At 47.8% G+C, this 20,801-nt stretch overlaps 3 protein-coding genes and 1 long non-coding RNA gene across 4 annotated transcripts; 2 read left to right on the top strand and 2 right to left on the bottom strand.

Annotated features, from left to right (window-relative positions):
- The first annotated feature begins 187 nt into the window (after positions 1 to 187).
- LOC111858401 (uncharacterized) lies at positions 188 to 1,224 on the top strand. The gene is made up of 3 exons (XR_002841578.2): positions 188 to 275; positions 694 to 940; positions 1,085 to 1,224. It is a non-coding gene; the product is annotated as an uncharacterized lncRNA (long non-coding RNA).
- Positions 1,225 to 3,780: 2,556 nt separating this feature from the next.
- On the top strand, positions 3,781 to 5,619 carry LOC140578618 (zona pellucida sperm-binding protein 4-like). Its single transcript, XM_072700222.1, has 8 exons — positions 3,781 to 4,045; positions 4,127 to 4,314; positions 4,398 to 4,495; positions 4,568 to 4,725; positions 4,820 to 5,012; positions 5,090 to 5,237; positions 5,312 to 5,387; positions 5,459 to 5,619. Exons 1-8 carry the CDS (start codon positions 3,817 to 3,819, stop codon positions 5,569 to 5,571), a joined length of 1,203 nt encoding a protein of 400 aa, XP_072556323.1. The 5' UTR covers positions 3,781 to 3,816; the 3' UTR covers positions 5,572 to 5,619.
- Positions 5,620 to 8,853: 3,234 nt separating this feature from the next.
- LOC140578617 (zona pellucida sperm-binding protein 4-like) lies at positions 8,854 to 10,719 on the bottom strand. The gene is made up of 8 exons (XM_072700221.1): positions 10,454 to 10,719; positions 10,182 to 10,369; positions 10,001 to 10,098; positions 9,771 to 9,928; positions 9,489 to 9,681; positions 9,266 to 9,413; positions 9,116 to 9,191; positions 8,854 to 9,044 (listed from the first exon to the last, which is right to left on the bottom strand). The coding sequence occupies exons 1-8, from the start codon at positions 10,680 to 10,682 to the stop codon at positions 8,932 to 8,934; spliced, it is 1,203 nt and encodes a 400-aa protein (XP_072556322.1). The 5' UTR covers positions 10,683 to 10,719; the 3' UTR covers positions 8,854 to 8,931.
- Positions 10,720 to 18,590: 7,871 nt separating this feature from the next.
- Positions 18,591 to 20,456, bottom strand: LOC140578679 (zona pellucida sperm-binding protein 4-like). Its single transcript, XM_072700418.1, has 8 exons — positions 20,191 to 20,456; positions 19,919 to 20,106; positions 19,738 to 19,835; positions 19,508 to 19,665; positions 19,228 to 19,420; positions 19,003 to 19,150; positions 18,853 to 18,928; positions 18,591 to 18,781 (listed from the first exon to the last, which is right to left on the bottom strand). Exons 1-8 carry the CDS (start codon positions 20,417 to 20,419, stop codon positions 18,669 to 18,671), a joined length of 1,203 nt encoding a protein of 400 aa, XP_072556519.1. The 5' UTR covers positions 20,420 to 20,456; the 3' UTR covers positions 18,591 to 18,668.
- Positions 20,457 to 20,801: the final 345 nt, after the last annotated feature.

Genomic DNA, 20,801 nt, shown 5'->3' with positions numbered 1-20,801 from the left:
AAAATATATTTGCGAAGCATAAGTTTAATATGCACACAATTTCGAGACTTAAATTAATACATGTAAGACTCTACAAAATCTTACTGTAATTCAATGACAGTGTTGATGCCTGCTATAACGTCTGCAATGCACCAGATGTCGCTGCTATGACTCGCAGCAAGACTCGTTCCGTGGTGTGTCGATGGTCTTTTTTTTGCACATGCGCAAGTGCAAGTCAGTGTAACTAAACATGGCAGCCTTGTATGGGAAACATACGAGATCGTTAGTCGAGAAGGGTAGGAAACTTTCTTTTGCAGCTTGACCTGGTAAAGACTAATCACACTTGTAATCAGGTTTCAACCTAGTGCCGTGTATTACCGTGACAGGTTACCCTATAGTCATGAAAGGGCCCTGTTCAGAGTTTGCATCTTTAACTGCATATATTTCACAGGTTGCTAAACACCTTCAAATGCTGGAGGTTATTTTTTAAAACAACATGCCGTATGCGATTATAAAATGCAAGTTCTTTTTAAACATATCGCCTGTAGAATTACTGTCACGTTTAGGAATCACGGCTGCAGCAGTTTACGATCGAGGCACACTTTATGCCACCCTCTTTGCGTGTTGTGACGACTGTTATGACTGAAATGATGATTGGCGATCTCCGTATCCAATGTAAAAATAAATGTAATAGCTTTATATTTTTTATTAAAGGGTTTTGTATACTGTCTAACCGATTTCCATGGAGCCATCGGCTTACAGCACTGGATGCCCCTTGCGTCGAGGCTGCGCATCGTGTGCAGCACAGCCGCTCATTGCGGTGGAGCTGGGGGAGCACGCTAATGACTGCCAAAACGGATGCACAGAAAACGAACGAATCCTTTAATATCCCACCTGAAGAACCTGAGTACATTCCAAAGAGGAAAGCCAAAAACCCAATGGTTAAAATTGGATATGCCTGGTAAGAGTTGTGAAATAGTTAATCTTTGTATCTCTTATAGTATTGATACTGTTACGCGATGTTTCACATACCAAAGTTGGAAACGTGCACGTCGATTAATATGTTTTATTGTAAGCTGATTTTTTATTTTTTTTTCATTTTCAGGATGATCGGACTGCCATCCGGGATAATAGGTTTTCTTCTTGCAAAGAGGGAGGTTGACAAGAACCGCCTCAAGCAATTAAAAATAAGACAACGCATGAAGAAGTCTAATGAAGGGGAGTACGACAGCGAACGATATGGGAGCGTCTCAAAAGCAGAATGAAATATCGCAGTATTCCGGATCTGCTAGCATATTATAATGTCATGCAGTACACACCGACGTATATGTATGACGTGAAAATGACATCTCTCAGCTCTTGTGTAATGAGATTTTAATAGGGATGGATGTTGTTGAGCATAGTGGTGTACCTATGCTCAAGGTAATTCTAATACATGTTTCACAATGCTATACCTTTTTCATGTGTTCCTAATTTAAGGTAGCACATGTAAGTTAATTTATACCACTGTCAAATTATTTGTGGCTTTAAAAAGATTGTGGATATGAAGATTATGGACAGATATTTTCAGTAAAGAAATGTTAAGATGTATTCATTTATGTCTGTGGCAGTATTTTACTTATCTTTAAAACTGAACTGAAACTTTTTATTATAATATCTTTAAATCCGAACAGTCTAAATAATCGCATGTCCAGTACAGACTACTTGTAAGCATAATACACAAAAATTATAATTCGCCTGCTAAGCTGTCTCGCAACCAAAGGATTGTGAAATAGTTGCCATGAACGGAAAGTGCAGAAGCAGTATCTCGTTAAAACTGAAATCGTTTATTTAAGAGGTTAAACAAAACCAGAAAAGGGCTTGAATCTGTCTAATCGGTGTGTAACGCTGTCTGTGTATACTTGACATCAAGATTCTCTGATTAAAAACCACCTGGCTTGAACTGATAAAAGATGTTACAGCCGGAAAACGGAATATGAATGGCGTTGTGAGATATTTCAAGACTGAAGAATTTTACGAGATGTGTTCGCCAATCCATGTTCACGTAGGCTAACTGCGCTCAATACCCTAATTAATTATCTAGTGCGACCAGTATAATAACCTAACGATCAGTGGCGTGCACAGACATTTTGGGGGGCAAGTGCTCCAGGGGGAAAAAAGGGCACTTTTTGCATATGTGGAAAACCTTTTCTTTTTATAATAAAAAAAACGCACAGGTTAAATGCAATTTGACTTTTATTTCAAAACATTCTCTAAAAATAGACCAAAATGTATGAGAACGAATAAGACTGACTGTGGTCATTACAAGAACAGGGCAGAATGGTCGTTTTCACAGGCAATTGGGAACTGCCTATTTTTCCTTTAGCAAATTAATGTGTTAATGTTGCCAATATGTTACACCAAAAAAAATTAACATGTCTAACCAGTGCTTCTCAAAACTTTTAACATGCACCCCCAACACCGTACCCTTCAAACTACCAATAACAACGTCACTGTTCTGTCACAATCAGGTCACAACACAGTGCGTAAATGTCTGCGAGCATCGCTGAGTCAGTAACAACCAGTTAGGCTAAAGACTGCATCTTTAGACAGTTGGACGGTGTTCTAACTTTCTCACAGGAGACACCTACTAAAGACAGTCAAAGACATTAATTTCAATCTTACCAAAGTAGGACAGTAGTTGACGTTAGTTATGGAAAGGCTAATCCACAAAAACGGAGAAACGTCCATAATTCTATTATTCATAATCATGTCAAGGTTTTAGGTTTTTCTGCAGTTCCATCTCTAAAAAGTGTGATGTCTTCCCGTCACTGACTTCAGTTTGAAAACTTTGTATTTATTCACAGATTTCCGTGAGATCATCCTAAAATTTGTAACGAAAAATGGGCTCAAAAGAGCCCTCTGCCTAACGGCATGTAGCCTATAGCATAACGTGATATTTTCAATAGTGTATGCAAAAAGGTCGGAATTGATGGAGAGTGGGGTTGCCTAAATGGTTTAGGTTACATTTTAAATGTGTCGTTTTTTTGTTTATCCATATGGATGGATGGAGGGGGCAAGCTGGCAAAGTTTGTCATGTGCAGTTTCTGACAGGCTACTTCACAACAAAACAATTGCAGGTTGGTCTTAGAGGGCAAACAGAATAATTTCACTCGATTCATGGGTTACCTGACTGGTTGGGAAGGGAAAGAGCTGCCGTGTTGTCCGCCGTGGCTCCCAGTCGCTATAGTTAGCCTACTATGCCTACTCCAAGTAGTCCTATGTCATGCCGCTGCTACACGCCTCACAACAAATGAACTGCAAGCGTGTTCACGTGACACGGTGACAGTGAAAAAGCGACAGGGTTCGGGTGTCTTTGAAGAAGGGGCACAAATCAAGCCATTATTTTCACACCTTTTTAAATCGCGCAGCTTTAAAAAAAAAAAAAAATCACGTCTTTCAAAAGGGCACTTTTTTGGACTGAGGGCAAAAGGGCAAGTGCTTCAGCACCACCTCGTCTCTATCTGTGCACGCCAGTGCTAACGATAATATGTCTGTTGTAATTATATAATGTGCGCTCCAGATACAATTTAACTTATAATTATTACATTGTGCATACGAAACATAATAAATATCCTTTTGGGGATTTAGTGGGCTGCGTACATGTTAAGTATAGATGAGGTACGTGGAATCAGTAAATACTGGGTGCAAATTACTCTAGTCGGATCCAAGTAGATTCCAAGCAACCTCGTGTGGTTTCCCTATTAACCCGATTACTGAACTGAAGCGCAAATCGAGACAAGGAGGTATTTAAAGAACTAATTCAGCCTACTGCCTATCACTTCACTCACATTCATCATGGAGAAATCGCGCTGTATTCGGCAGCTTTGGGTTCACACAAGCGTTTTGCTTGCTGTTCTCACCGTGTCTTTCGCACAGAATACGGCTGTGAAGGGTTTCGTTTCCACTTCTGCCAAATGCCAAGTGTATGAGAGGGTTCCGTGTGGGGATCCTGCTTTTGGCAAGGCTGCTTGTGAAGCCATAAACTGCTGCTTTGATGGCCAGCAGTGTTACTATGGGAATGCCGGTGAGTCTGATGCCTTCCTAGTTATGCTTCTTCTGGCTAATTATATGTGAACTAAATCTAGGTGTGTGGACCCCCTTACAGTGACTGTGCAGTGCACAAGGGATGGTCAGTTTGTGCTTGTGGTGGCCAAGGATTCCACTGTGCCCCAGCTGGATGTGGCCAGTCTCTCCCTGCTGGGTGGAAATGCTGCCCCTTGCCTCCCTGTTGCCACTACAAATGCCTTTGCCATCTACACCTTCCCTGTGACTGCCTGTGGTACTGTGGTCAAGGTGGGTTTCTGCATCCTTGGAAGCAGGCTGTGGATGAGGCTCTATTGCTGAGGTGTGTAGCTTACCCGTGGTTCCCTTTCTAGCTGGATGGTGACTATGTAGTGTATGAGAACAGGATGACTTCTTCATATGAAGTTGGTGTGGGCCCCCTGGGATCCATCACAAGGGACTCCCTCTATGAGTGAGTGGAGTCTTTGGCCCTGTAGCCCTCCTTGCTGGTGTCTGTATCTGATGGCCTGCTGTTGCCTGGCAGGCTGCTCTTCCAGTGTAGGTATTGGGGTGCTGAGGTCGCTTCCCTGGTGGCTGCCGTGAATACAGTTCCACCACCTCTGCCAGTAGCTGCTCCAGGGCCTCTCCGGGTGGAGCTGAGGCTGGCAAATGGCCAGTGTTTCACTAAAGGGTGTGATGAAGGTACAATACAGCTTGGGACCTGCTACTGTCCCTGTAGGTATGTGGTGACTGGGTTTCCTCCCCCCCCCCCCCCCCCCCGCTGGTATCTGTGCAGGAGCTGCTGCATATACCTCCTACTACCAGGACAGTGACTACCCTATTACCAAGGTGTTGCGGCAGCCACTGTATGTAGAGGTTCGCATCCTGAATAGGACAGACCCCAACCTTGTCCTGGTTCTGGAGGACTGCTGGGCTGCAGCTGGCCTTGACCCTCTGAGCCTGCCTCAGTGGAACCTCCTGGTTGATGGGTGAGTGACAAGCTGGCCCCTGTGGGGGTACTACCACCAAGAAATGAGCCTTCCTTACTTGAGGTCTCCTGGTACAGGTGTCCCTACCAGGGTGACAAGTACCAGACCACCTTGGTTCCTGTGGATGGCTCCTCTGGGCTTCCCTTCCCAACCCACTACAAGCGCTTCATTGTCAAGATGTTCACATTTGTGGACCCAGCTTCCCAGCAACTTTACCGGGGGAAGGTAACGGCACTGAGCTGTGGCTGTTGGCTAGCCTGTAAATGTGGAGTAATGCAAGCCCTGCTGTGTCTCTGCAGGGGTTCATCCACTGCAGTGTAGCTGTGTGCCGCCCTTCGGCCACTGACAGCTGTGAGCAGAGGTGCTTCAGGAAAGGTGAGCTCCAGGCTGGCTGGCTTCCCCTTCAGAATGGCTGTGTGTCTGACTCCTGCCTCCCTGCATTTCAGGTAGGGATGTTGCTGCTGTACGCAAGACCTTCTCCCATGAGAAGACTGTGGTGTCCAGTGGGGAAATCGATCTGGTGGCCCCCAGAGGCCGATACATGGCTGGCCGGTGGTGACGGAAAGCTGTGCCTAGTGGGTGAATGTGTTCTCACAGCTTCTGTGGAATTGTGCCTTAAAAGGTGGTGACTTTACATTCTGCTTGTCCTGTTGTCTGTAACAAAGTGGGTGTGGAGTATTAGCTTTCGGTGGGAGGGGGGTGAATATGTGAAACTGCATAAGTTGGGCAGACTTCTGTCATTTTAAAACTTCTCAATGCTATGATGACTACACTTGTGTAGCAGCCACAAGAACACAGCACCCTACCCCCCCAAAACTACTTGCTGTCTAGACATGACCCATGTGGCCAGGCTGTCTGCCAGCACTGAAATCAATGCAGCAACAGCAGAACCTTCACCTGCCCTTGAGGTAAGGGCCAAGGTGACTGCTGTAGGATGCAACCAGTTGAAGCCAAGTGGTTGTCTCCCAGGGACTATCCTCCTTGGAACCCTCTCCTGGCAGAATCTGACACGTCTACCAGAGCAAACCACACATGGCATTTGGTTAGCCTGACAATCCATCACCAACCCCCCCCAAATACAGCACAAAATGGCTGAGCTGGTGATGTGGCTGAAGTGTCAACTTTCCACAGCAGAGACTGGCAAATTGGTCTTGCGGAGTTTCTATCAACTGGGAAAGGGTCACATCAAGCTGTGACTAGCAGCTAAGTGTGCTCCCACCAAACCCAGGGCCTCACCACAGGACCCCTTGTCCATGTGTTTCTTTAAATATTTCCAAAATACTCAGCCCTCTTTAAAATGTTGCATTTCATAAGGTGTATACTTATTTGATAATTTCTGATGGTAGCCATAATTGAAACACTAGTTTTTCAAATTTTTAAATGCTGTTCCTTATGACTATCACAAAATAGCTTTCTCTTTTGCTTTGAATATACACTCACCTAAAATTATTAGAACACATACTAATACGGTGTTTGACCCTCTTTTGCCTTCAGAACTGCTATAATTCTACGTGGCATTGATTCAACAAGGTGCTGAAAGCATTCTTTAGAAATGTTGGCCCATATTGATAGGATAGCATCTTGCAGTTGGAGATTTGTGGGATGCACATCCAGGGCACGAAGCTCCTGTTCCACCACATCCCAAAGATGCTCTATTGGGTTGAGATCTGGTGCCTGTGGGGGCCATTTTAGTACAGTGAACTCATTGTCATGTTCAAGAAACCAATTTGAAATGATTTGAGCTTTGTGACATGGTGCATTATCCTGCTGGAAGTAGCCATCAGAGGATGGGTACATGGTGGTCATAAAGGGATGGACATGGTCAGAAACAATGCTCAGGTAGGCTGTGGCATTGAAACGATGCCCAATTGGCACTAAGGGGCCTAAAGTGTGCCAAGAAAACATCCCCCACACCATTACACCACCACCACCAGCCTGCACAGTGGTAACAAGGCATGATGGATCCATGTTCTCATTCTGTTTACGCCAAATTCTGACAACATAAATCGAGACTCATCAGACCAGGCAACATTTTTCCAGTCAACTGTCCAATTTTGGTGAGCTCGTGCAAATTGTAGCCTCTTTTTCCTATTTGTAGTGGAGATGAGTGGTACCCGGTGGGGTCTTCTGCTGTTGTAGCCCATCCACCTCAACATTGTGCGTGTTGTGGCTTCACAAATGCTTTACTGCATACCTCGGTTGTAACGAGTGGTTATTTCAGTCAAAGTTGCTCTTCTATCAGCTTGAATCAGTCAGCCCATTCTCCTCTGACCTCTAGCATCAACAAGGCATTTTCACCCACAGGACTGCCGCATACTGGATGTTTTTCCCTTTGCACACCATTCTTTGTAAACCCTAGAAATGGTTGTGCATGAAAATCATAAGTACTGAGCAGATTGTGAAATACTCAGACCAGCCCATCTGGCACCAACAACCATGCCACGCTCAAAATTGCTTAAATCACCTTTCCCATTCTGACATTCAGTTTGGAGTTCAGGAGATTGTCTTGACCAGGACCACACCCCTAAATGCATTGAAGCAACTGCCATGTGATTGGTTGATTAGATAATTGCATTAATGAGAAATTGAACAGGTGTTCCTAATAATCCTTTAGGTGAGTACAATAACCAAAAAAGATGTTTTTTGTAACCTGTTTACCAAGAGTGCCAATTTATCAAGAGGCATGGTTAATGGATGTCAGAATTGATGACCATTTGCTCTGGTGTTCCGCTGAAGTTTTTCTGTGCCTCAGCAGCAGGGCAAGATTGAGGTATGAAGCAGCAGTATTACCCATTTCCCTGAGGTGTTTCTTCTTTCATTCTAGGGAGAATGTTTGACAGCATTGTGGATGCACTGCCCTCATCACTGGATATCGTAGGTGCCCTCAGTGAAGACACCCCTTTTATGGCCTGGTAATGGAGTGATGGGATCCCCCCCAACCAACACATTGATGAAAGGCGCTATATAAATTGAATTAAGTAGATAATGGCACACAGTTACTACACAAAAACTGTTTTCCCTGTCTATGCATCGATGCCGAAAATGTAGTTTCTGAAAACCTTCACCCTGGAAAAACTCCAGAGGAAGGAAAACCTTTGGAGGTCCAAGGTCAACTGGCTGCCAACCCCACTGGGCTATTAACGTCACTGAAAACGAGTTCACCATTCACTGTCAGATTTGCTTTTGCCAGCATGTTATGCTTAAGTTCCTAAAAATTTGGATGGGATTTATAAGCCTGAGCCAGTCACATGTGGACAAGGCCTTGCTATGGGGTCCTGTGGTGAAGCCCCAGTCTTGGTGAGAGCACAACACTTAGCTGCTAGTCACAGCTTGATGTGATCCTTTCCCAGTTGATAGGGACTCTGCTGTGGAAAGTTGAGGCTCCAGTCACAGCAGCTACATCACCAAGTCAGCCATTAGTTTTGCTGTGTTGGGGTGGTTGGTGTTGGATTGTCGGCCTAATCAAATGCCATGTGTGGTTTGCTCTGGTAGACCCATCAGTTTCTGCCAGTAGAGGGTTCCAAGGAGGATAGGTCCTGGGGACAACCACTTGGCTTCAACTGGTTGCATCAAGGGCAGGTGAAGGTTCTGCTGTTGCTGCATTGGTTTTACAGTAGTGGCAGCCAGCCTGGCCACATGGGTCACATCTAGACAGCAAGAAGTTTTGGGGTAGGGTGCTGTGTTCTTGTGAAGGCAGTACAAGTGTAGTCACCACAGCCTTGAGAAGTTTTAAAATGACACAAGTCTGCCTAACTTATGCAGTTTCACATATTCACCCCCCTCCCACCCAAAGATAATACTCCACACCCACTTTGTTACAGACAACAGGACGAGCAGAATGTAAAGTCACCACCTTTTATTAAGGCACAATTCCACAGAAGCTGTGAGAACACATTCACCCACTAGGCACAGCTTTCCGTCACCACCGGCCAGCCATGTATCGGCCTCTGGGGGCCACCAGATCGATTTCCCCACTGGACACCACAGTCTTCTCATGGGAGAAGGTCTTGCGTACAGCAGCAACATCCCTACCTGAAATGCAGGGAGGCAGGAGTCAGACACACAGCCATTCTGAAGGGGAAGCCAGCCAGCCTGGAGCTCACCTTTCCTGAAGCACCTCTGCTCACAGCTGTCAGTGGCCGAAGGGCGGCACACAGCTACACTGCAGTGGATGAACCCCTGCAGAGACACAGCAGGGCTTGCATTACTCCACATTTACAGGCTAGCCAACAGCCACAGCTCAGTGCCGTTACCTTCCCCCGGTAAAGTTGCTGGGAAGCTGGGTCCACAAATGTGAACATCTTGACAATGAAGCGCTTGTAGTGGGTTGGGAAGGGAAGCCCAGAGGAGCCATCCACAGGAACCAAGGTGGTCTGGTACTTGTCACCCTGGTAGGGACACCTGTACCAGGACCTCAAGTAAGGAAGGCTCATTTCTTGGTGGTAGTACCCCCACAGGGGCCAGCTTGTCACTCACCCATCAACCAGGAGGCTCCACTGAGGCAGGCTCAGAGGGTCAAGGCCAGCTGCAGCCCAGCAGTTCTCCAGAACCAGGACAAGGTTGGGGTCTGTCCTATTCAGGATGCGAACCTCTACATACACAGGCTGCCGCAACACCTTGGTAATAGGGTAGTCACTGTCCTGGTAGTAGGAGGTATATGCAGCAGCTCCTGCACAGATACCAGCGGGGGGGGGGGGGGAGGAAACCCAGTCACCACATACCTACAGGGACAGTAGCAGGTCCCAAGCTGTATTGTACCTTCATCACACCCTTTAGTGAAACACTGGCCATTTGCCAGCCTCAGCTCCACCCGGAGAGGCCCTGGAGCAGCTACTGGCAGGGGTGGTGGAACTGTATTCACGGCAGCCACCAGGGAAGCGACCTCAGCACCCCAATACCTACACTGGAAGAGCAGCCTGCCAGGCAACAGCAGGCCATCAGATACAGACACCAGCAAGTAGGGCTACAGGGCCAAAGACTCCACTCACTCATAGAGGGAGTCCCTTGTGATGGATCCCAGGGGGCCCACACCAACTTCATATGAAGAAGTCATCCTGTTCTCATACACTACATAGTCACCATCCAGCTAGAAAGGGAACCACGGGTAAGCTACACACCTCAGCAATAGAGCCTCATCCACAGCCTGCTTCCAAGGATGCAGAAACCCACCTTGACCACAGTGCCACAGGCAGTCACAGGGAAGGTGTAGATGGCAAAGGCATTTGTAGTGGCAACAGGGAGGCAAGGGGCAGCGTTTCCACCCAGCAGGGAGAGACTGGCCACATCCAGCTGGGGCACAGTGGAATCCTTGGCCACCACAAGCACAAACTGACCATCCCTTGTGCACTGCACAGTCACTGTAAGAGGGAGCCACACATGCCTAAGTTTAATTCACATATACTTAGCCAGAAGAACCATGACTAGGAAGGCATCAGCCTCACCTGCATTCCCATAGTAACACTGCTGGCCATCAAAGCAGCAGTTTATGGCTTCACAAGCAGCCTTGCCAAAAGCAGGATCCCCACACGGAACCTGCTCATACACTTGGCATTTGGCAGAAGTGGGAACGAAATCCTTCACAGCCGTTTTCTGTGCGAAAGACACGGCGAGAACAGCGAGCAAGACGCTTGCGTGAACCCAAAGCTGCCGAATACAGCGCGATTTCTCCATGATGAATGTGAGTGGAGTGATAAGCAGTAGGTCGAATTAGTTCTTTAAATACCTCCTTGTCTCGATTTGCGTTTCAGTTCAGTAATCGGGTTAATAGGGAAACCACACGAGGTTGCTTGGAATCTACTTGGATCCGACTAGAGTAATTTGCACCCAGTATTTACTGATTCCACGTACCTCATCTATACTTAACATGTATGCAGCCCACTAAATCCCCAAAAGGATATTTATTATGTTTCGTATGCACAATGTAATAATTATAAGTTAAATTGTATGTGAAACGCACAGTAGATAATTACTAGTTATTTGCAGCAAATATTTACCGATTGCACCATATCTACTTGACATCATACATTCAATGTAAAATGTATTAAGTAACAGCCTTGGACGCCGATCACACGAATTTCTACTGTCTAGGTTTTAGTAGAGTGTTACCTTTCTTTGTGTGATTAGTGGTTTGATGTGTGTCTCGGTTGAGCTACATTTGCTGCACATTAAACTTTCGTAGATGGGCAGCGTGTTCTTTATTTTTCGGGATACCCTAAGCATGTTTTTTGGGGGGGGGGGGGGGGGTCTTAACATTTTAATTTTGTTGTAAAAAAAAAAAAATGATAACTTTACCTTGTAGGAAAATTTTATGTAAAACGATTTCAGACACCCCTAATGTGGACCGTACCATTTTAACCACCTCGGCGCTAGAAGCAGCCAATCGGTTGCGTCATTCATTCTCATTGAGTGACCTGTTTATTATCTTCGTCTGTCATGGTACTGTTTGTCGTGCATTGGTAAATGTAAGTAGCCAAAAGAATTGTAGCCTGTTGAAAATGTGTTATTTTACAATCTTCATTTATTCGTTCAAGTGTTTCATCTACTGATGAAATCTGACGTCTTTATAAGTTGAATTACTTACCATTGTCCTTCTGAGGCAGGTGTTCTGTCGAGTTGAGCTACTTTTTCTCGAGGTAAACTACCGTAGTGCTAATCGATAGCCCTAACCATAGCTTACCTCGACAAAGTAGCTCATCTCGACAGAACACCCCTACAGTCAACGTTAGTTACGTTAACTAGCAAGTTAAGCTAAATTCTCTATTTAAACCAGGCTTATTTGATGAGGTAAAAATCGATCATGGTCATTCTCCAAGGAGATGAACTCTCTATGTTTTCATTCTCATTTTATCATGAATAAATTGTACCTTTCTGAAATTAATTTGCCACTTAGCCTGTGTGGTTTGTTATTAGGCTAATGTTAAAGCATAAGAAGGTCTAACGTTATGCTCTGAAAAAACATTACTATAAGTGAAATCTATAGGGGCAAAATTTTTTTTTGCTGTTCAGCCAAATGGCTATTTCAGTATTAGTTTAAATACTAGAACTCGTGGCCATAAGTGGGAATTAGCAGGAGAACATTTTAAAACAAATTTGAGGAAGCACTTCTTTACACAGTGTGTAGTTAGAGTATGGAATAGTCTTCCTGCTAGTGTAGCGCAAGCTAAAACCCTGGGTTCCTTTAAATCAGAGCTAGATAAGATTTTAACAATTTTAAGCTATTAGTTAAGTTCTCCCCAAACGAGCTTGATGGGCCGAATGGCCTCCTGTCGTTTGTAAATTTCTTATGTTCTTATGTATTGATTCTGCATTCCACAATTTCATATTTATGGACATTTTTAGAAGCTTCATCTGATAGCCCAGATACTATTTGTTAAATATAGATTAGATTTTATTCACATACACACTATGAGTAAAAGGAAAGATGGAGACATCAGACACACTTTTGATAAAAGAAGAGTAAGTAGGAAATATTAGTGGTAAGAGCTAGAGGACATTACACTAAAACTATAGGTGCAGTTTTGCAAACTTTTAATGTGTATGAAGGAAAGTGGTGGTCAGCAGAAGGCAGGAGAGGCACAGGAGCAGGGAGATGGCAGGATGAGGACAGTGTGCAGGCAGCAGGAAGATGGCAGGATGAGGACAGTGTGCAGGACAGTGAGCAGGCAGCAGGGAGATGGCAGGATGAGGACAGTGTGCAGGAAGATGGCAGGATGAGGACAGTGTGCAGGACAGTGTGCAGGACAGTGAGCAGGCAGCAGGAAGATGGCAGGATGAGGACAGTGAGCAGGACAGTGAGCAGGTAGCAGGAAGATGGCAGGATGAGGACAGTGTGCAGGACAGTGTGCAGGCAGCAGGGAGATGGCAGGATGAGGACAGTCAACAGGCAGCAGCGAGATGGCAGGATGAGGACAGTGTGCAGGACAGTGAGCAGGTAGCAGGAAGATGGCAGGACGAGGACAGTGTGCAGGCAGCAGGGAGATGGCAGGATGAGGACAGTGTGCAGGCAGCAGGGAGATGGCAGGATCAGGACAGTGAGCAGGCAGCAGGAAGATGGCAGGATGAGGACAGTGAGCAGGCAGCAGGGAGATGGCAGGATGAGGACAGTCAGCAGGCAGCAGGGAGATGGCAGGATGAGGACAGTCAGCAGGCAGCAGGGAGATGGCAGGATGAGGACAGTGTGCAGGACAGTGAGCAGGTAGCAGGAAGATGGCAGGATGAGGACAGTGTGCAGGCAGCAGGGAGATGGCAGGATGAGGACAGTGTGCAGGCAGCAGGGAGATGGCAGGATGAGGACAGTGTGCAGGCAGCAGGGAGATGGCAGGATGAGGACAGTGTGCAGGCAGCAGGGAGATGGCAGGATCAGGACAGTGAGCAGGCAGCAGGAAGATGGCAGGATGAGGACAGTGAGCAGGCAGCAGGGAGATGGCAGGATGAGGACAGTGTGCAGGACAGTGTGCAGGCAGCAGGGAGATGGCAGGATCAGGACAGTGAGCAGGCAGCAGGAAGATGGCAGGATGAGGACAGTGAGCAGGCAGCAGGGAGATGGCAGGATGAGGACAGTGTGCAGGACAGTGAGCAGGTAGCAGGAAGATGGCAGGATGAGGACAGTGTGCAGGACAGTGAGCAGGCAGCAGGGAGATGGCAGGATCAGGACAGTGAGCAGGCAGCAGGAAGATGGCAGGATGAGGACAGTGAGCAGGCAGCAGGGAGATGGCAGGATCAGGACAGTGAGCAGGCAGCAGGGAGATGGCAGGATCAGGACAGTGAGCAGGCAGCAGGGAGATGGCAGGATCAGGACAGTGAGCAGGCAGCAGGAAGATGGCAGGATGAGGACAGAGTGCAGGACCAAGAGATGAGTTAAATTAGGCTGTACTTTAAGATCTACTGTATCATCAAGACAGATATTAGCCTAATAGGCAAATATTTATTTCTGAAGGCTGTTGGAGCTGGGGGGACTGTGAGGGCAGGAATAACACCAGACTGCTGGACCAGACCAGGCTGTTTGTAAATGTATAGGCTTATTACTTTTACTAGTATACTTCTCCTAGGATAATTCCTGGGAGTTATCAAAACCAAATTATAGAGATAAGGATAATGAGATCTTCTGTATTGATTCTCATTTTGTGACCGTGTGTTACATACATGTTAGTAAACATTTCTAGCGTATCTTGCACTCTTAACATTGATCCTGGTGGCGACTATTCGTATTGATGCGGTAGAGGACCATAATGGTCATAGAAGTGTTATGAAGGCAGTACTCCCCAATTATAGAGGGGTAATTCGCACTCTGACCCTAAGTATATCGATACTGTTTCTGTGGTTGATTGGGTGCGTTCGACTACCTGCAACCGCTTACGGCGCTGGCTTAAAGCAATGCATTCTGGTCCTGACACAATGCATCATGGTTAAATTTTTATTTTTATTTTTTTTATTGCCCACCACCACCCCCCCTCTTCGGAGGACAACTTTATTTTACATTACATTCAAGAGCAAAGAGTGTGGCTGATCCAAACCAGAAAGAAATTATACTAGTAGCAATATTGTACTGTATTTGTAGGTTTTCTTTGAATATTTCCATATTTCCAAAATACTCAGGCCTCTTTAAAATGTTACATTTCATAAGGTGTATACTTATAATTTGTTCATAATTTCTGATGGTAGCCATAATTGAAACACTAGTCTTTTCAAATTTTTAAATGCTGTTTATTTTTAATAATAATTATGACTATTACAAAATAGCTTTCTCTTTTGTTTTGAATATACAATAAACAAAAAAGATGTTTTTTGTAATCTGTTTACCAAGAGTGCCAATTTATCAAGAGGCATGGTTAGTGGATGTTAGAATTGATTACCATTTGCTCTGGCGTTCCGCTGAAGTTTTTCTGTGCCTCAGCAGCAGGGCAGGATTTGGAGATATGAAGCAGCAGTATTACCCATTTCCCTGAGGTGTTTTTTCTGTTTTCATTCTAGGGAGAATGTTTGAGGGCAGTGCATCCACAATGCTGTCATCACTGGATATCGTAGGTGCCCTCAGTGAAGACACCCTTTTATGGCCTGGTAATGGAGTGGTGGGACCCCCCCAACGAACACATTGATGAAAGGCGCTATATAAATTGAATTCAAAGTAGATAATGGCACACAGTTACAAGCCAAAAACCATTTTCCCTGTCTATGCATCGATGCCGAAAATGTAGTTTCTGAAAACTTTCACCCTGGAAAAACTCCAGAGGAAGAAAAACCTTTGGAGGTCCAAGGTCAACTGGCTGCCAACCCCACTGGGCTATTAACGTCACTGAAAACGAGTTCACCATTCACTGTCAGGTTTGCTTTTGCCAGCATGTTAAGCTCAAGTTCCTAAAAATTTGGATGGGATTTATAAACCTTAGCCAGTCACATGTGGACAAGGCCTTGCTATGGGGTCCTGTGGTGAAGCCCCAGTCTTGGTGAGAGCACAACACTTAGCTGCTAGTCACAGCTTGATGTGATCATTTCCCGGTTGATAGGGACTCTGCTGTGGAAAGTTGAGGCTCCAGTCACAGCAGCTACATCACCAAGTCAGCCATTAGTTTTGCTGTGTTGGGGTGGTTGGTGTTGGATTGTCGGCCTAATCAAATGCCATGTGTGGTTTGCTCTGGTAGCAGAGTCAGTTTCTGACAGTAGAGGGTTCCAAGGAGGATAGTCCCTGGGGGACAACCACTTGGCTTCAACTGGTTGCATCAAGGGCAGGTGAAGGTTCTGCTGTTGCTGCATTGATTTTACAGTGGCGGCAGCCAGCCTTTACCGCAGTGAACGAGAGGGTAGCCTCCCTTCGCCTTCGGGTGGGGGGAAGGGTCCTGACTGTTGTTTGTGCTTATGCACCAGGTGGCAGTCCAGATTACCCACCCTTTTTGGAGTCCTTGGAAGGGGTGTTGGAGAGCACTCCTCCTGGGGACTCTCTTGTTCTACTGGGGGACTTCAATGCCCACGTGGGCAATGACAGTGAGACCTGGAGTGGCGTGATTGGGAGGAACGGCATCCCCGATCTGAACCTAAGCGGTGTTTTGTTGTTGGACTTCTGTTCACATCATGGATTGTCTATAATGAACACCATGTTCAGGCATAAGGGTGTTCATATGTGCACTTGGCACCAGGACACCCTAGGCCACAGTTCAATGATCGACTTTGTAGCTGTGTCATCGGACTTGCAGCCGCATGTCTTGGACACTCGGGTGAAGAGAGGGGCGGAGCCGTCAACTGATCACTACCTGGTGGTGGGTTGGCTCCGCTGGTGGGGGATTAAGCCGGTCAGACCTGGCAGGCCCAAGCGTATAGTGAGGGTCTGCTGGGAACGTCTGGCGGAATCCCCTGTCAGGAGGAGTTTCAACTCCTACCTCCGGCAGAACTTCTCCCATGTCCCGGGGGAGGCTGACTGGAGCTGTGGCCGTAAGGTGGTCGGTGCCTGTCGCGGCGGCAGTCCCCGAACCCGCTGGTGGACACCAGTGGTGAGGGATGCCATCAAGCTGAAGAAGGAGTCCTACCGGGCTTTTTTAGCCTGTGGGACTCCAGAGGCAGCTGACAGGTCCCGGCAGGCCAAGCGGGGTGCGGCTTCGGCGGTCACTGAAGCAAAGACTCGGGTATGGGAGGAGTTTGGCGAGGCCATGGAAAACGACTTCCGGACGGCTTCGAGGCGATTCTGGGCCACTATCCAGCGGCTCCGGGCGGGAAAGCGGTGCAACATCAACACTGTTTATGGTGGGGGTGGGGATGGAGTGCTGCTGACCTCAATACGGGACGTTTTGGGTCGGTGGAGGGAGTACTTCGAAGACGATCTCAATCCCACCAATATGGAAGCAGAGTATGGGGACTTGGGTGTGGACTCCCCTATCTCTGGGGCGGAGGTCTCTGAGGTGGTTAAAAAGCTCCTCAGTGGCCAGGCCCCGGAGGTGGATGAGATCCGCCCAGAGTTCCTTAAGGCTCTGGATGCTGTGCGGCTGTCCTGGCTGACACGCATCTGCAGCATCGCGTGAACATCGGGGGCAGTGCCTCTGGACTGGCAGACTGGGGTGGTGGTCCCCCTCTTTAAGAAGGGGGACCAGAGGGTGTGCTCCAACTATAGGGGGATCACACTCCTCAGCCTCCCTGGTAAGGTCTATTCGGGTGTTCTGGAGAGGAGGGTCCGCCGGATTGTCGAACCTCGGATTCAGGAGGAGCAGTGTGGTTTTCGCCCCGGCCGTGGAACAGTGGACCAGCTCTGTACTCTCCACAGGGTTCTGGAGGGTTCATGGGAATTTGCCCAACCAGTCTACATGTGTTTTGTGGACTTGGAAAAGGCATTCGACCGTGTCCCTCGGGGAGTGCGGGGTGCCGGGCTTCCTTTTAAGGGCTGTTCGGTCCTTGTATGACCGGTGCCAGAGCTTGGTCCGCATGGGCGGCAATAAGTGGGACTTGTTTCCGGTGAGGGTTGGACTCAGTCAGGGCTGCCCTTCGTCACCGATTCTTTTCATAGTTTTTATGGACAGGATTTCTAGGTGCAGCCAGGGCTTTGAGGATGTCCGGTTTGGTGACCTCAGGATCAGGTCTCTGCTTTTTGCAGAAGTGGTTCTGTTGGCCTCATCGGACTGCGACCTTCGGCTCTCGCTGGGACAGTTCGCAGCCGAGTGTGAAGCGGCTGGGATGAGAATCAGCACCTCCAAATCCGAGACCATGGTCCTCAGATGGAAAAGGGTGGAATGCTCTTTCCTGGCCGGGGATGGGGTCCTCCCCCAAGTGGAGGAGTTTAAGTACCTTGGGGTCTTGTTCACAAGTGGGGGGGGGGGGGGGACGATGGAGCAGGAGATCAACAGGCGGATCGGTGCGGCTTCTGCAGTGATGTGGGTGCTGCATCGGTCTGTCATGAAGGAGCCGAGCCAAAACTCGATTTACCAATCGATCTATGTTCCTACCCTCACCTATGGTCACGAGCTGTGGGTAGTGACCGAAAGAACGAGATCGCGAGTGCAAGCAGCCGAAATGAGTTTCCTCCGCAGGGTGGCTGGGCTCTCCCTGCGAGATAGGGTAAGGAGCTCGGTCATTCGGGAGGGACTCAAGTAGAGCCACTGCTCCTCAGCATCGAGAGGAGCCAGATGAGGTGGCTCGGGCATCTGATTAGGATACCTCCCTGATGAGCTGTTCTGGGCATGTCCCACTGGGAGGAGGCCCCGGGGAAGACCCAGGACATGCTGGAGGGACTATGTCTCTTGGCTGGCCTGGGAATGCCGTGGGATTCCCCCAGAGGAGCTGGATGATGTGGCCAGGGAGAGGGAAGTCTGGGTTTCCCTGCCGAGACTGCTGCCCCCGTGACCCAACCTCGGATAAGTAGGAGAAAATGGATGGAAAATGGACGGATGGCAGCCAGCCTGGCTACATGGATCATGTCTAGACAGCAAGTAGTTCTGGGATAGGGTACTGTTCTATACAAGTGTAGTCACTGTACATGAAGTTTCAAGTGACACAAGTCTGCCTAACTTATGCAGTTTCACATATTCACCCCCTCTCCCACCCAAAGCTAATACTCCACACCCACTTTTGTTTGTTGTTACAGACAACAGGACAAGCAAAATGTAAAGTCACCACCTTTTATTAAGGCACAAGCCCACAGCAGCTGTGAGAACACATTCACCCACTAGGCACAGCTTTCCATCACCTCCAACCAGCCATGTATCGGCCTCTGGGGGCCACCAGATCGATTTCCCCACTGGACACCACAGCCTTCTCATGGGAGGAGGTCTTGCGTACAGCAGCAACATCCCTACCTGAAATGCAGGGAGGCAGGAGTCAGACACACAGCCATTCTGAAGGGGAAGCCAGCCAGCCTGGAGCTCACCTTCCCTGAAGCACCTCTGCTCACAGCTGTCAGTGGCCGAAGGGCGGCACACAGCTACACTGCAGTGGATGAACCCCTGCAGAGACACAGCAGGGCTTGCATTACTCCACATTTACAGGCTAGCCAACAGCCACAGCTCAGTGCCGTTACCTTCCCCCGGTAAAGTTGCTGGGAAGCTGGGTCCACAAATGTGAACATCTTGACAATGAAGCGCTTGTAGTGGGTTGGGAAGGGAAGCCCAGAGGAGCCATCCACAGGAACCAAGGTGGTCTGGTACTTGTCACCCTGGTAGGGACACCTGTACCAGGAGACCTCAAGTAAGGAAGGCTCATTTCTTGGTGGTAGTACCCCCATAGGGGCCAGCTTGTCACTCACCCATCAACCAGGAGGCTCCACTGAGGCAGGCTCAGAGGGTCAAGGCCAGCTGCTGCCCAGCAGTTCTCCAGAACCAGGACAAGGTTGGGGTCTGTCCTATTCAGGATGCGAACCTCTACATACACAGGCTGCCGCAACACCTTGGTAATAGGGTAGTCACTGTCCTGGTAGTAGGAGGTATATGCAGCAGCTCCTGCACAGATACCAGCAAGGAGGGGGGGAGGAAACCCAGTCACCACATACCTACAGGGACAGTAGCAGGTCCCAAGCTGTATTGTACCTTCATCACACCCTTTAGTGAAACACTGGCCATTTGCCAGCCTCAGCTCCACCCGGAGAGGCCCTGGAGCAGCTACTGGCAGAGGTGGTGGAACTGTATTCACGGCAGCCACCAGGGAAGCAACCTCAGCACCCCAATACCTACACTGGAAGAGCAGCCTGCCAGGCAACAGCAGGCCATCAGATACAGACACCAGCAAGTAGGGCTACAGGGCCAAAGACTCCACTCACTCATAGAGGGAGTCCCTTGTGATGGATCCCAGGGGGCCCACACCAACTTCATATGAAGAAGTCATCCTGTTCTCATACACTACATAGTCACCATCCAGCTAGAAAGGGAACCACGGGTAAGCTACACACCTCAGCAATAGAGCCTCATCCACAGCCTGCTTCCAAGGATGCAGAAACCCACCTTGACCACAGTGCCACAGGCAGTCACAGGGAAGGTGTAGATGGCAAAGGCATTTGTAGTGGCAACAGGGAGGCAAGGGGCAGCATTTCCACCCAGCAGGGAGAGACTGGCCACATCCAGCTGGGGCACAGTGGAATCCTTGGCCACCACAAGCACAAACTGACCATCCCTTGTGCACTGCACAGTCACTGTAAGAGGGAGCCACACATGCCTAAGTTTAATTCACATATACTTAGCCAGAAGAACCATGACTAGGAAGGCATCAGCCTCACCTGCATTCCCATAGTAACACTGCTGGCCATCAAAGCAGCAGTTTATGGCTTCACAAGCAGCCTTGCCAAAAGCAGGATCCCCACACGGAACCTGCTCATACACTTGGCATTTGGCAGAAGTGGGAACGAAATCCTTCACAGCCGTTTTCTGTGCGAAAGACACGGCGAGAACAGCGAGCAAGACGCTTGCGTGAACCCAAAGCTGCCGAATACAGCGCGATTTCTCCATGATGAATGTGAGTGGAGTGATAAGCAGTAGGTCGAATTAGTTCTTTAAATACCTCCTTGTCTCGATTTGCGTTTCAGTTCAGTAATCGGGTTAATAGGGAAACCACACGAGGTTGCTTGGAATCTACTTGGATCCGACTAGAGTAATTTGCACCCAGTATTTACTGATTCCACGTACCTCATCTATACTTAACATGTATGCAGCCCACTAAATCCCCAAAAGGATATTTATTATGTTTCGTATGCACAATGTAATAATTATAAGTTAAATTGTATGTGAAACGCACAGTAGATAATTACTAGTTATTTGCAGCAAATATTTACCGATTGCACCATATCTACTTGACATCATACATTCAATGTAAAATGTATTAAGTAACAGC

This window comes from Paramormyrops kingsleyae, chromosome 16 (assembly GCF_048594095.1).
Source record: "Paramormyrops kingsleyae isolate MSU_618 chromosome 16, PKINGS_0.4, whole genome shotgun sequence".
Taxonomy (NCBI): Eukaryota; Metazoa; Chordata; class Actinopteri; order Osteoglossiformes; family Mormyridae; genus Paramormyrops; species Paramormyrops kingsleyae.
The sequence above is the reverse complement of the archived record's forward strand: the minus strand, read 5'-3'. Positions and strand labels throughout refer to the sequence as shown.